Source organism: Thunnus maccoyii, chromosome 21, assembly GCF_910596095.1.
Source record: "Thunnus maccoyii chromosome 21, fThuMac1.1, whole genome shotgun sequence".
Taxonomy (NCBI): Eukaryota; Metazoa; Chordata; class Actinopteri; order Scombriformes; family Scombridae; genus Thunnus; species Thunnus maccoyii.
Genome location: NC_056553.1, coordinates 18,239,788 through 18,251,506, shown reverse-complemented (window position 1 = coordinate 18,251,506; position 11,719 = coordinate 18,239,788). Strand labels below are relative to the sequence as shown.

General features: G+C 41.8%; 1 protein-coding gene across 1 annotated transcript; it reads left to right on the top strand.

Moving 5' to 3' along the window:
- Positions 1–1,452: 1,452 nt before the first annotated feature.
- Positions 1,453–11,676, top strand: pck2 (phosphoenolpyruvate carboxykinase 2 (mitochondrial)). The gene is made up of 11 exons (XM_042399855.1): positions 1,453–1,973; positions 6,166–6,378; positions 6,615–6,799; positions 7,268–7,338; positions 7,804–7,939; positions 8,047–8,234; positions 8,720–8,882; positions 8,971–9,186; positions 9,597–9,734; positions 10,075–10,170; positions 10,270–11,676. Exons 1-11 carry the CDS (start codon positions 1,942–1,944, stop codon positions 10,737–10,739), a joined length of 1,908 nt encoding a protein of 635 aa, XP_042255789.1. The 5' UTR covers positions 1,453–1,941; the 3' UTR covers positions 10,740–11,676.
- Positions 11,677–11,719: the final 43 nt, after the last annotated feature.

Genomic DNA, 11,719 nt, shown 5'->3' with positions numbered 1-11,719 from the left:
GTTTGCATGTATGCATTCATTCATAGTGAATGTGTGTGTGTGTGTGTTTGTGTGTGTGTGTATGTGTGTGTGTGTTGTCCATGGGCTTTGGGAGTCTTTGGTTGGCTGCTGACTCTGCACGCCCTATCAGGGAACATGAGACAGGAAAGTTGAAGTTTTACCAGACATGCTGCCTCTGTCTTTATCTGCTATCTACAGTATATTCTACTGTTCAAACCCCACCCTTTTACTTCCCGACTCTCTCACATAGCTTTTGTGTGTGTATGTGTGTGTGTGTGAGAGAGAGAGAGCGACCCCTCCCCGCGTTCCCAGAGAAAGAAACATTAACAGGAAACTCACAATTTAAATAACAGACATCAACCTCCCACTGATTCATGTCTGAAAGTCAAAATTATTTCAAATGAAATACAACTGGCTTATCATTGTTGTAAAATAGATAATTACAGCAAGATTTACTATGAAACCTCAGTGGGAAACTTCACAGCCTCCAAAGGCAACAAGAATGAACAGTTTGAAATTTGAGCTCCAGAAAATGATGTAACATGATGTTACACATTGCACAGTGCTAGACTTGAATTGCCTCTGGAGGTGAAGATTTTAAGCTCTTTGCTTGAACAAGAGACACTTTTGTGTCTTCTTCTCAGGTTCCAATTCTTTAAAATTGGCTTTTGCTTAAACAGCCACAAGAGCTGAAATGATTTATCAATTAGCAACAGCTTTGTTTTGTTATAAATTCACTGGTGCCATTGTATCCAATGTAAAGGTTTGCTGCTTTTATTTGTCTTCAATGATAGGAAACTGTATACTTTTAAGGTATTGGATGTCAGCCTTTGATGAACAGCCTTTTTCACAAACTGATTAATTATGAATTGATTCAGAGAAACACTCAGCAGACTGATAGATAATGGATGTAATTGTCGCTGCAGCTCTAAAATGATAGAAAAGCAACTTGTATTTTACCACATAAAAATGTCCTTTAACAGCTGCAAGTCAAAAAAAGACTGCAACTTCCAATTAACTCTATTTTGACAGTCAATTGTTACATATAGGCCTATAAATATAACAAATAGAAAAACAGGTATTGGGTCATGTAGGATTTCAGGTTTTTATTCTCACACTTTAGCCACATTTAAATTAAATAAGTCACACCTTTTAGTGTGCCATATTTTACATAAAACCCTTACCTGGGAGATACACTGACAGCAGATTGCAACAACTAACATGGGCTATTTTGACACCCACCAACTTGTTGCATTATTGAAACTCAGTATAACAAATACTAGGAAAATATAAGCAGTCTGAATAGGATGTGTGGAAGAAAAAGTGCAAACATAATGCAATCATCTGTTGACAGACCTGCTGTCATGCCTGAAACCCCTGGTTTGTTTAGGTTTATTTGTCATTTCAGCTGTTCTTTGGTGGTGGTGGTGGTGGGTGGGGGTGAAAATCTATTTCCGTGCCACTGCTCGTATTTCCGGGTTGTGCCGGGTTTTTTGTGCGAAAGTGCTCAGCGGTGCGGGAACTGTGGAAACTTGCATCAGCCAGGAGGAACAGCCGGCCGGTCTGTCCGTTGTTTGGAGACGAGAAAACCCAACAATATGGACAAAACCTGCGAAGACTACAGGATATTTAAACTTTAAACAGCAGCAGCAGCAGCAGCAGCAGCGCCCTCCTCCTCCTCTTCCTCCTGCATGTTGCTGAGCTTTGTTATTCTAACTTCATAAAGGCAGTTTAACTCTCAGGGACACTGTGTTCGTGCAGCAGGACATCATCCACTTACATCAAGCTGCATCTGTGTGAATGAGCAAAGTGCAAGGTCCCCTCAGAGCACAGATATGAACTGTGAGCAGCTCTAGCTCCTGTCTTTACCTCTCCAGCTAACTTATATGTACCTTTTTACACCTTTGTTTTTTATAAGCTAGTTTTACTTTTGCACCGAACATGTCGTGCCTTTTGCTGGGAGTTATACGAAGGTGAGTCAATATGACTTTATGTTTTTTTGCGATTAAGTCATGTTTTTTGCTCTTTGAACGCGACACTGACGGTGCATTTCATTGTGCTTATGTTTTCAGACTATAGAAAATAGGCTGAATGTGTCATTCCAAATGTATTTCTGCCTGCTTCAGTTTACATACTAAAGGCCATCTATGTAGCCTGTTTTTATATTTTATACACATATAAAAGTGTGTGTGAATGTCTATAATACATTGGGAACACATTTATCTTTAATGTGAACCACTCTCCCCACTTTTTCTGAACTTTTTTACATGCACAATGGGCTGTAGCATAATTTGCATCAATGTGGACCATAGTTAAAATTGAATAAGAATACACAATATATACATATTTCAATAAACTGTTGCAGAGATAAAGCTTTGATCCTCTCTATGCCAGCATTCATGCAGTATTAATTCATTGTGAAAAGGCTTTTTTTTAGTTAGTAGAGAAAGCTGATTGTGAAATCACTGACTGCCTGCTGCTATGCTGACTGCTGCCAGAAACTTGTCAGACTTGATCTCAAGAGAAACTCCTCTCAGATCAGATGACATCTTAGCAAAGATGTAAAGGTGACTTTATAGATGGTCTGAAAGTGATTTGAAGGATGATCATCACTCTGCTTTCCTTCTCTTCACCACCTTTTCCCCCCTTCCAGGCTTTGTGATGATACCACATCACACAGGGAATCTGGAGTAAATGTGAGCACTCTGTGGCAATGTGTGTGTGCGCGTGTTTTAATTTTCTCATTAAGGAATGCATGTGAGTGACACCATGGCCAGGGCATGTGAGTTTAGTGACAGGAAGCTCATGTTCCTGAGCATTTTGTTTGTGTTTCTGCTTGAGAGATTGGTAACGTCTGGAGTCATCACTCCTCTCTTTGCTTGAATGTCCTGGAGCATGTTCCGTGTATCCTCCGCCCCCTTCCTCCTCCTCCTCCCAGTGTACTCACTGTACCATATGTGTGTGTTAGGCTAATGTATGCAGCACGTGTGCATGTTCTCAGTGATACTCTGGCTTGCCTGTGCTTCGTGTGTAGACTCTGCCCTGAAGAGGCTGTCGACCAGGATCAGGCAGGGTGGGTGAAGTGGGAGTGTAGGCGTGTCTGCCTGTGATGGGTGAGGATTGGCTTGCTGATTTGGAGGTGTGTTTGGAGGAAAAGTACTCCAGATGCAAGCAAGGGGAAAGGTCACATGGATAACATCTGTCATTAAAAAAGTGACATTCATCAAAAGGAAAAAAAAGAGATGCTCACTGTCTTATTGTCAGGGATAATTGCATGTAAAAAGTTTTACTGAAACAGATGTTTCGATAAATGTACTTTGTCAAATGGAAGTATGGGGGATGGGTGGAGGAATGGGGAGACAAAGGAATGATGTCAATAAATGGGTGGGAGGGGGGCATTGGGAGCAAAGGTCATCAGAGTCTGCTCAGGATTTCTATTTTTTTTTCTGATGCAAAGAAGGAAGAATAGAGGTGCTAATCCCATCCAGTTTCTCTCTCAAATCAGCCAGCACTTGTGCCCCAGTGAGCAAATGATCATCTAACAAATGCTTTGCTTCTGTTAATTCATTTTTAAATTTAATCCAGCACATCTCCTGACCCAATCATGATCACACTGGAGATAATATTCAGCACCACCTGAATGGTTGTAGTAATTAAAGACATGACAGCGGATGATTGGGAACATAGGTAATTGAATTAGTGTGTAGGGGAAAGAGCTTAAAGCACTGAGTAGTTGATTTAAGGAGAATGGTTCATCTATTCTTTGGTCCTCTTGGGTTAAAAGTCAATCTGGGGTGCTGTTATACAGTAACATTGTTCATTTAGTTCACCTTCAGGTGATCATTGGTTTATCTCTTCAGATCATAGTCAAAGTCTAAAGTCTCCAAAAACTGCTGATTTGTTGGAGAGGGTGCAGAGAAGTAACGATCTCGACCGACTGGAAATCCTAATTGAATTATTATGATGGCAAGTATTGAAGAAAGATATGAAAAATTGTGAACATGAAATCTCAGAGGTCAAGTTTTAGTCGGAGAGAGAAAAACTGGCATGGCTTCGCTGTTTATTTTTTTACATCAACAAATTTTATGTTGCTCAGTTTTTGTTACAGTAGCATCTGTAAACCAATACATTGGGTTTTTGATCATATACCTGCAAAGACAGAGACTTTTTTCTTTCATATATGCACACACTTCATGGGTAATTTGGGGTTCAGTGTCTTTCTCAGGGCTTTGACATGACAGAAGGAGTGTGGGTTCAAATCACAACCAACCTTATGATTAATGAACGACCCACTCTCCCACCTGAGCTACAGACGCCCCCAAATTGAATGTGAAAACCAAATTGCTGTCAAAATCACAGAATCTGAGAAGGACAGTAAAAAAAGGACACATTGAGATGATGTTCTGTCCCTCACTGTATGTCAGGCCTCTGTTTTCAGCACAAACTAGACTGCGTTCATGATTAATTGCTCCCACATCAATGGTTACACAACTGGCACGGTACTGATCACCTGTTCGGAGGGAGTTTGATCCCTTAGGCTGGTGTCAGACTGTTCTCAGCTCTTTGCCTGCCCACTGTCAAGTTACATGTTATCTACTTTTCTCACTGTGAGTGTCTCAGCGTGCCTGCCACTCGTGCCCTTTGTACACTGCGGTCAAATTTTACATGTGTGTCTGCATGTGCGTGATGTAGGAATAATGACACACTCAGTGCAGCCAATTAAGAGCCACGTGCCAGCGCTTAAGAGGACAACTGCATAGCTGTCTTTGAACAGCCTAAGTGGAAGAGTGTGATTTGTATTCCCAGTTGAACTGATTTCAGACTGGAGGTGGAATGTGGGTCAATTTATGGTTGAAACTACTTTTAGAGCGCTTTAAATGTTCATCCATACATTTCATTTGAGGAACACAGAATATAAATCTCTCATCTCTCTGTAGAGGTCATCAGGGGTCATAAAACAAAGCACATACACACATTGTCCGCTGTCCATTGTTCAACCATTGCTACCAACAGACAGGAACACACACACACAACAGCTTGCATAGCTGCAGCCCTCTCAGTGGCTTGTGTTTGTGAATATCATGCTGCTAATAAACAATAGGCCGGCCCCCTGCATGCCTCTCTCTCTGTGGAGAAGTCCGTTTGAGGCTCTCAGGTTGCACTAACCACCCCAGGGCAGCAAAGGCACCTCATTGTCACTACTGTCACATGAAAAGCACACAACTCCGATCTGAGGCCTTTTGTTGAAGGTGTTGGTGGTGCCTCGTGCTCTTCTCTGGCCTTTAAAACTCCCATCAGTATCCACAGGTGTAAAACTTGGATGGGTATCAATTTGGATTGAGCAGCAGTGAGGAGGAAATGGTACAAATGACAGACATGAATTAAAATCAGGGTTACAGAACATCAAATACTTGTATGAAATAAACAAGTGGACAGATCCTCGATATGATGCAGACTTACCTATCATAGTACAGTAAAGTGATCATATCTGGAGAGAAATAAGCAAACTAAGAGTATGAATTTGTGTTAACTGACTTTGCCAAGCACCTGACCCAATGAGGACTCTCTCTCTGCACTACACTCTGGTCAGAGTTGGGTCATCCAAGTTAATCTGCACTCATGCATTGTATCTCCTATCAATGGCATTTTCAGCATCCTATAAATGATTGAATTAGATCAGACAGAAGGCTATGTATTCTCCAGTTTCTGTGAATAACGGTGCCCATGAGGGAAAAATAAAAATTTTCTAGCAGGCTACTGTAGCATTAAGTGATATAACACAGGACTTTCAGGCTGTCAAATTCATTTTTTTTGTGTACCATGTGGTAAAAACTTTGCATGGCAGGTCTTGCAGGAAAATATCTTTGCACAATGAACTCCACACAATGGAAAGAAGACTTGATTAGTTGATAAGGGTTGTCTGTATTGTGGATGTCAGTCAGTTCTATTTGTGTTGGGTTACACCCAACCCAACCACAGTCCATTGTAAATGTAAATTGCCTCACTGATCCACTGCAACTAAATGAAATCAGCCTCTGACTCTTTGGACATAATAAAGATCGTGTTCTGTAGGAGTTACGTCCAGTGATTGTCATTGGATTTCCCTCTGGTTGCCTGTTAATGGTCAAAAAAGTAAAAGATGATTTAATGCCCCTACTCTTTCAGGCAGGGTGGCGTTGGGGCAAGTGTTGGGGTTCGGTCCCTGGCCTCCATCCCTTCGTTGCCCCCAGCGGTTGCAGAGTTTGTCAAGGGAGCAGTAGACGAGTGCAAGCCCAGCGGTGTGCATGTGGTGACGGGGACGCCAGAGGAAACGGCCAACATCCTAGCAGGCTTGGAGAAGGACGGGATGGTCAAGAAGCTTCCTAAATATGAGAACTGGTACGAGTTTTACATTTGGATACTTGCATACAATACCTATGCAAACTAGAGCAGATAGTTAGGTTTATACATGTTAGTTGTTTCAGGACAGACCTTACATTAATTATTTATATGATAACTTATAGTTAGTCTTAATTAGACAGGTTCCTAAAATTTAGAGCTATGGGTCAGGCTTCACAGTGCCTAATTTGCATCCAATGTTCCTAATTTTTCTGCATCTTGATGTTGTTTGGCAGTTGGCTCGCACGTACAGACCCGAAGGACGTGGCTCGGGTGGAGAGCAAGACTGTGATTGTGACCAAGAACCAGAGGGACACCATTCCCATCCCTGCTGGAGGCGTAAAGAGCCAGTTGGGCAGCTGGATGAGTGAGTCAGACTGGCAGAAAGCCAGAGAGGAGCGCTTTCCTGGCTGCATGGCAGGTATGTTGTTGGATATGAAATGTTTGTAGCTTGTTGCCGGGAGAACATGTCATGTTTCCTCTTTTTCAAATGACTTTGATATCATCATACATTCAAATGGTAATCGTTTCATGTGGCGTACATATGTCTTCTATTTAAAACTCTGAATATACTAGGAAAAAAATGAGTTTTAGGAGGGGTTCAAAGATCATGAAATCGGGTGGAAACTATGGTCACTAATAAGACTCAAAATAGAACAAAAATGGGGTGTAATAGGATTATACTGCAGTTAAAATTAACTTTTTCTTTTGTGAGACTTCATGCATGATACAGATGAGTTTGAGTCACCACAAATGTCAAAAACTTTAAAAAGAAGCTCCCAAGACATCTAATATTCACTAATCCTTATTTTAGTCTTTAAATGTAGTTATTTTAAAAATTTGGGGCCTAACAGTCTGTTGTTTATGCTTCTCTTTCTCCTCTCTGTAGGTCGGACCATGTATGTGATTCCCTTTAGTATGGGTCCAGTGGGCTCAACTCTGTCCAAATATGGTGTCCAGGTACTGACTGTGCTCCTCAACACTTCTTACTCTGAAAAACAGTATCTTTCTCAAGCTATGGTTTAGGAATCTAAACATTTCAGAGTAGCACCAGGCTTAAATGAGCCTTTTAATGATGCCAGACTTAATCAGATATTTATTGTGTTTAGTGCACATTAACACATCCCAGTACTGTGGCCATGTGAATGCCTTATAGGCTGGTGAAGAAAAAGGTTTTCATAATAATCTTATCATTATTGCTGGAAAATCAGATTAAGAGATACTTGTCTTTTTATGACTGTGTTGTACCATTGTTTTTATAAAGTGTTAAGTCACTGTATTGTATCTAACAGTGCTTGCTTTATCACAGTAAATGACTATAATTTATGATATACTTTAATAAATTACTAAAACATTTTATGGTTATTACTCAGTTGAAGGCTTAGGTCAGAGAAAAGAGTGATAAATATATCGTTCTCCTTCAAGGTGACCGACTCACCGTACGTTGTGGCCAGCATGGGCATCATGACACGAATGGGCACGCCTGTCCTGAAGAAACTGGCTGAAGGAGTGGAGTTTGTCCGCTGTCAGCACTCTTTGGGACGACCTCTACCACTCAGAGGTACAAATTCCAAGAGCTTGAAACATGTTATATTACTACTTTGTATTTTTTTTTTTTATAATATAAGATTTTACAAATTCTCTTCCCTTCCTCTTTTCCCTCTGCAGCCCCTCTGGTCAACTCATGGCCCTGTAACCCAGATAAGGTGCTGATATCTCACCTGCCTGACTCCAGGAAGATCATGTCCTTTGGCAGTGGCTATGGGGGAAACTCTCTGTTGGGGAAAAAGTGCTTCGCCCTCCGTATCGCCTCCCGCATTGCCAAGGACGAGGGCTGGCTGGCCGAGCACATGCTGGTGAGATAGGAGGATGACACATTGTGACTGTGGCCTGTTGGAAATTCATTCTGGTATAGTGAACTTGCGAACTCACTGGAGGTTCAATTCTGGGAAAATAATACACAAAGAAATAAACCAAGTTAGCTTGCAGTGTATAACAATGCTGCTTCAAACCTCCTCCTGACACCTGTCAAACTACCCACATGCCATCGTCATCGTCTGGTTGAATTTTAGTATGATCAGTTGAGAAATGCAAGCATGCATAATTTTAAATTAAGTATATTGTCCCTGAAAAACTACATTAAATAGATAATAACATGGCAGGAATTTCCTTCTGTAGACTGACTTCTGTAGAACAAAGGCGCTTATTTAAATGAGGCCTTTTTTGTTCTTTTGAGTGATCATTATTAATTAAAATTGTATTAGACTGCAACTTTTGTTATGTATAGATGTAAGATGGTGTTTTTTTTAAATCTTCATTCACCACTCTCTCCTCTCCTCAGATCCTGGGTATCACCAACCCTCAGGGAGTGAAGCGTTATGTCGCGGCAGCATTCCCCAGTGCCTGTGGTAAAACCAACTTGGCCATGATGAAACCAGCTCTGCCGGGCTGGAAGGTGGAGTGTGTAGGAGACGACATTGCGTGGATGAAGTTCGACAGCCAAGGTGAGAGGGAGGAGACGCCCTCTGCTGCTCCATATGCAGTGTAGTAAATCAGATCTCACTTATCTGATGCGTCCGTCTGTCTCTGCAGGTAAACTGAGAGCCATCAACCCAGAGAACGGTTTCTTCGGGGTGGCTCCCGGTACTTCAGACAAGACCAACCCCTATGCCATGGCCACCATCGCTAGAAACACCATGTTCACCAATGTTGGCGAGACCAGTGATGGAGGCGTGTGGTGGGAGGGTCTTGACCCCCCTGCAGCTGGCATCACACTCACAGACTGGCACGGCAAAACCTGGAAGCAAGGTAACGTCAGCCTGGACTGTGCAGGCCTTAAAAATCCTGATGGTCTTGAGAGGCAGATGATTTGTTTTGACCTTGAAGTCACTAATGAACATTTATGAGCATTCAGCAGTTTTTTACTGATGTAATTTTAGTATGAATCATGTTTGTTTCTTTGCCAACAAAGACATCTCATCCCACCAGGTCTGATTATTAAAAGGCTCATCTGTCGTCAGTGTATACAGTGCCATCTAGTGGTGTGCCTTAGCAATACCATTTAAAAAAATAGTGACCCAAAGATGCACACATACAGTATATGATTAACATTTAACTGTTCATATGGTGACTGTTCTTTAGGAGTTTTTTTGGCCAAATGACTTTGCTATGAAGTAGTAATAATAATAATAATCCTCTTGTTTCCTCTTTGTAAACAGGAAGCTCAACTCTATGCGCCCACCCCAACTCCCGCTTCTGTGCGCCGGCAGCTCAGTGTCCCATCATTGACCCCCAGTGGGAGAGTGAGGAGGGCGTTCCCATTGACGCCATCATCTTCGGTGGCAGGAGGCCAGAAGGTTGGTGCTGCTTTCACCTAATTATATACATAAAAAATTTCTCTCCAAATAGACACAGACATTATTTGATAGATGGGACATTTTCACATAGATTTTAACGTTCATGTTTTTTAAGGGTATTTTGCCTTTAGTTGATAGTGATCGTTTAAATACTGACAGGAAACACTGGGGTGGGGTAAGGCATGCAAGACACATTCTAGCCACTTTGTAATGCTGCACAATGCTTCTGTGGTCTTTCACATTTTACAAATTTGAATCATGACTTGTGTTATATCACTATGAGAAGTCATAGCATACAAGTAGTTGTGCAGTAAACATGATAAAATGTTGACGTTGTCAGGAGTTCCTCTGGTCTACGAGTCTTTCAACTGGAAACATGGAGTGTTTGTTGGAGCCGCAATGAGGTCTGAGGCCACGGCAGCTGCTGAGCATAAAGGTACACACACACAGACACACACCTGATCTTCATATGGTTTCTATTCCTGAAACTGCATTTGTATGGATTTATAATTCTGTGTGTAATGTTTTCTTCCAGGCAAGGTGATTATGCACGACCCCTTTGCCATGCGGCCGTTCTTCGGCTACAACTTTGGCGACTACCTCGCTCACTGGCTGAGCATGGAGAGCCGTAAGGCCCCCACTCATCTGCCCAAAATCTTCCACGTCAACTGGTTCAGGAAGGACCCTGCGTCTGGCGCCTTCCTCTGGCCCGGCTTCGGCGAAAACGCCCGCGTACTAGAGTGGATCTTCAAGCGCTGCGGCCGGGAGAGGGAGGACGAGGGTGCCAAGAAGAGCATTGTCGGCTGGCTGCCAGAAGATGGCGCCATTGATACTAAAGGTCTCGGCAGCAAGGTAGACATGGGTGCTCTGTTTGATGTGCCCAAGCCTTTCTGGCAGAATGAGACCAAGGAGTTGAGAGCATACTTTAGCCAGCAAGTTGGAGCTGACCTGCCGGCTCAGGTGGATGCCGAGCTGAAGGCACTGGAGGACAGGGTGCACAATTAAAACCCTACTGACCCCAGAAACAGAGAGGGAGTCACTGATGACAGGATTCAGATCATTAGGGTGCAATCAGAACCACTGGCTGGGTTTACATACAAAGAGAATTAAGTTCTGAATGGGTTAGCTAAAAAATCCCCACTATCAAACTTTCTCTATGCATGAAAACTCAACCAGTGACTCCTTCCTTTCTCTTTTATGAAGAGAATTCAGTTCAGAATGAAATGTCAGAGTTGGTATGAGAGGAGAAGCTAATAATCTACAATACAACGTCTACCTTTCTGTCACTACTTCATACTAATGCTGCAACACTGAGGGACTGGTGCTGGGTTGTAGGCAGGAGGGAGGTTTGACTCTCAAAGTGAAGGTTAGATTTCTGTGAAATTATCAAATGTGTCATGTAGAGACACTACTGTCACTCGTCTCTTCAGTCACAAGATGGTGCTGTAGCACAATCAGCATGGCCTAGCAGTGCCAGACATTTAACAATACAGTGTCCAGGCTGCTAATGTTTACAGGCTGAAACCCAAAGATATTTTTTTGGCAAAAATCTGACATGCTTTTTAACATTTTTACTCATTAAAAGGTTTTAAGTCAATTTTAGCACCAGCTCTTCTAATACACTATTGACCGAGTCTCATGAAATGTTCTTTATTTTTAAATTGAGCTTTATATCCAAAAAAGAAAAAAAAAAACATCCATCAGAGATCCATTAACTACTCAATACATTGTAGCAGGTCTCCAGTGAGACCCAGGATCACTATGCATAATTCATTTTGCCACTTTTGTAATGTTTGTGATTAAACTGTATGATTTCAGGTGATGTTTACACACAATATGTGAAATTTTGGACCAATAAATGCGACTGAGATTATTAGGTATTTTTAGAAGTTGTATGCAAAGGTTTTTATTACAGTGCAATGAATAAATAACTTCAAATGCATTTTTGTTCATTTTTGCAGTCATTAAAATACAAATGAATATGA

Bases quoted from the DNA above. Each gene is read 5' to 3' on its own strand.
- pck2 (XM_042399855.1), top strand. From the start codon at position 1,942: ATGTCGTGCCTTTTGCTGGGAGTTATACGAAG. The intron at 7,940-8,046 runs GTACAAATTCCA...TTCCCTCTGCAG, and splicing joins ACGACCTCTACCACTCAGAG to CCCCTCTGGTCAACTCATGG. The intron at 10,171-10,269 runs GTACACACACAC...GTTTTCTTCCAG, and splicing joins GGCAGCTGCTGAGCATAAAG to GCAAGGTGATTATGCACGAC.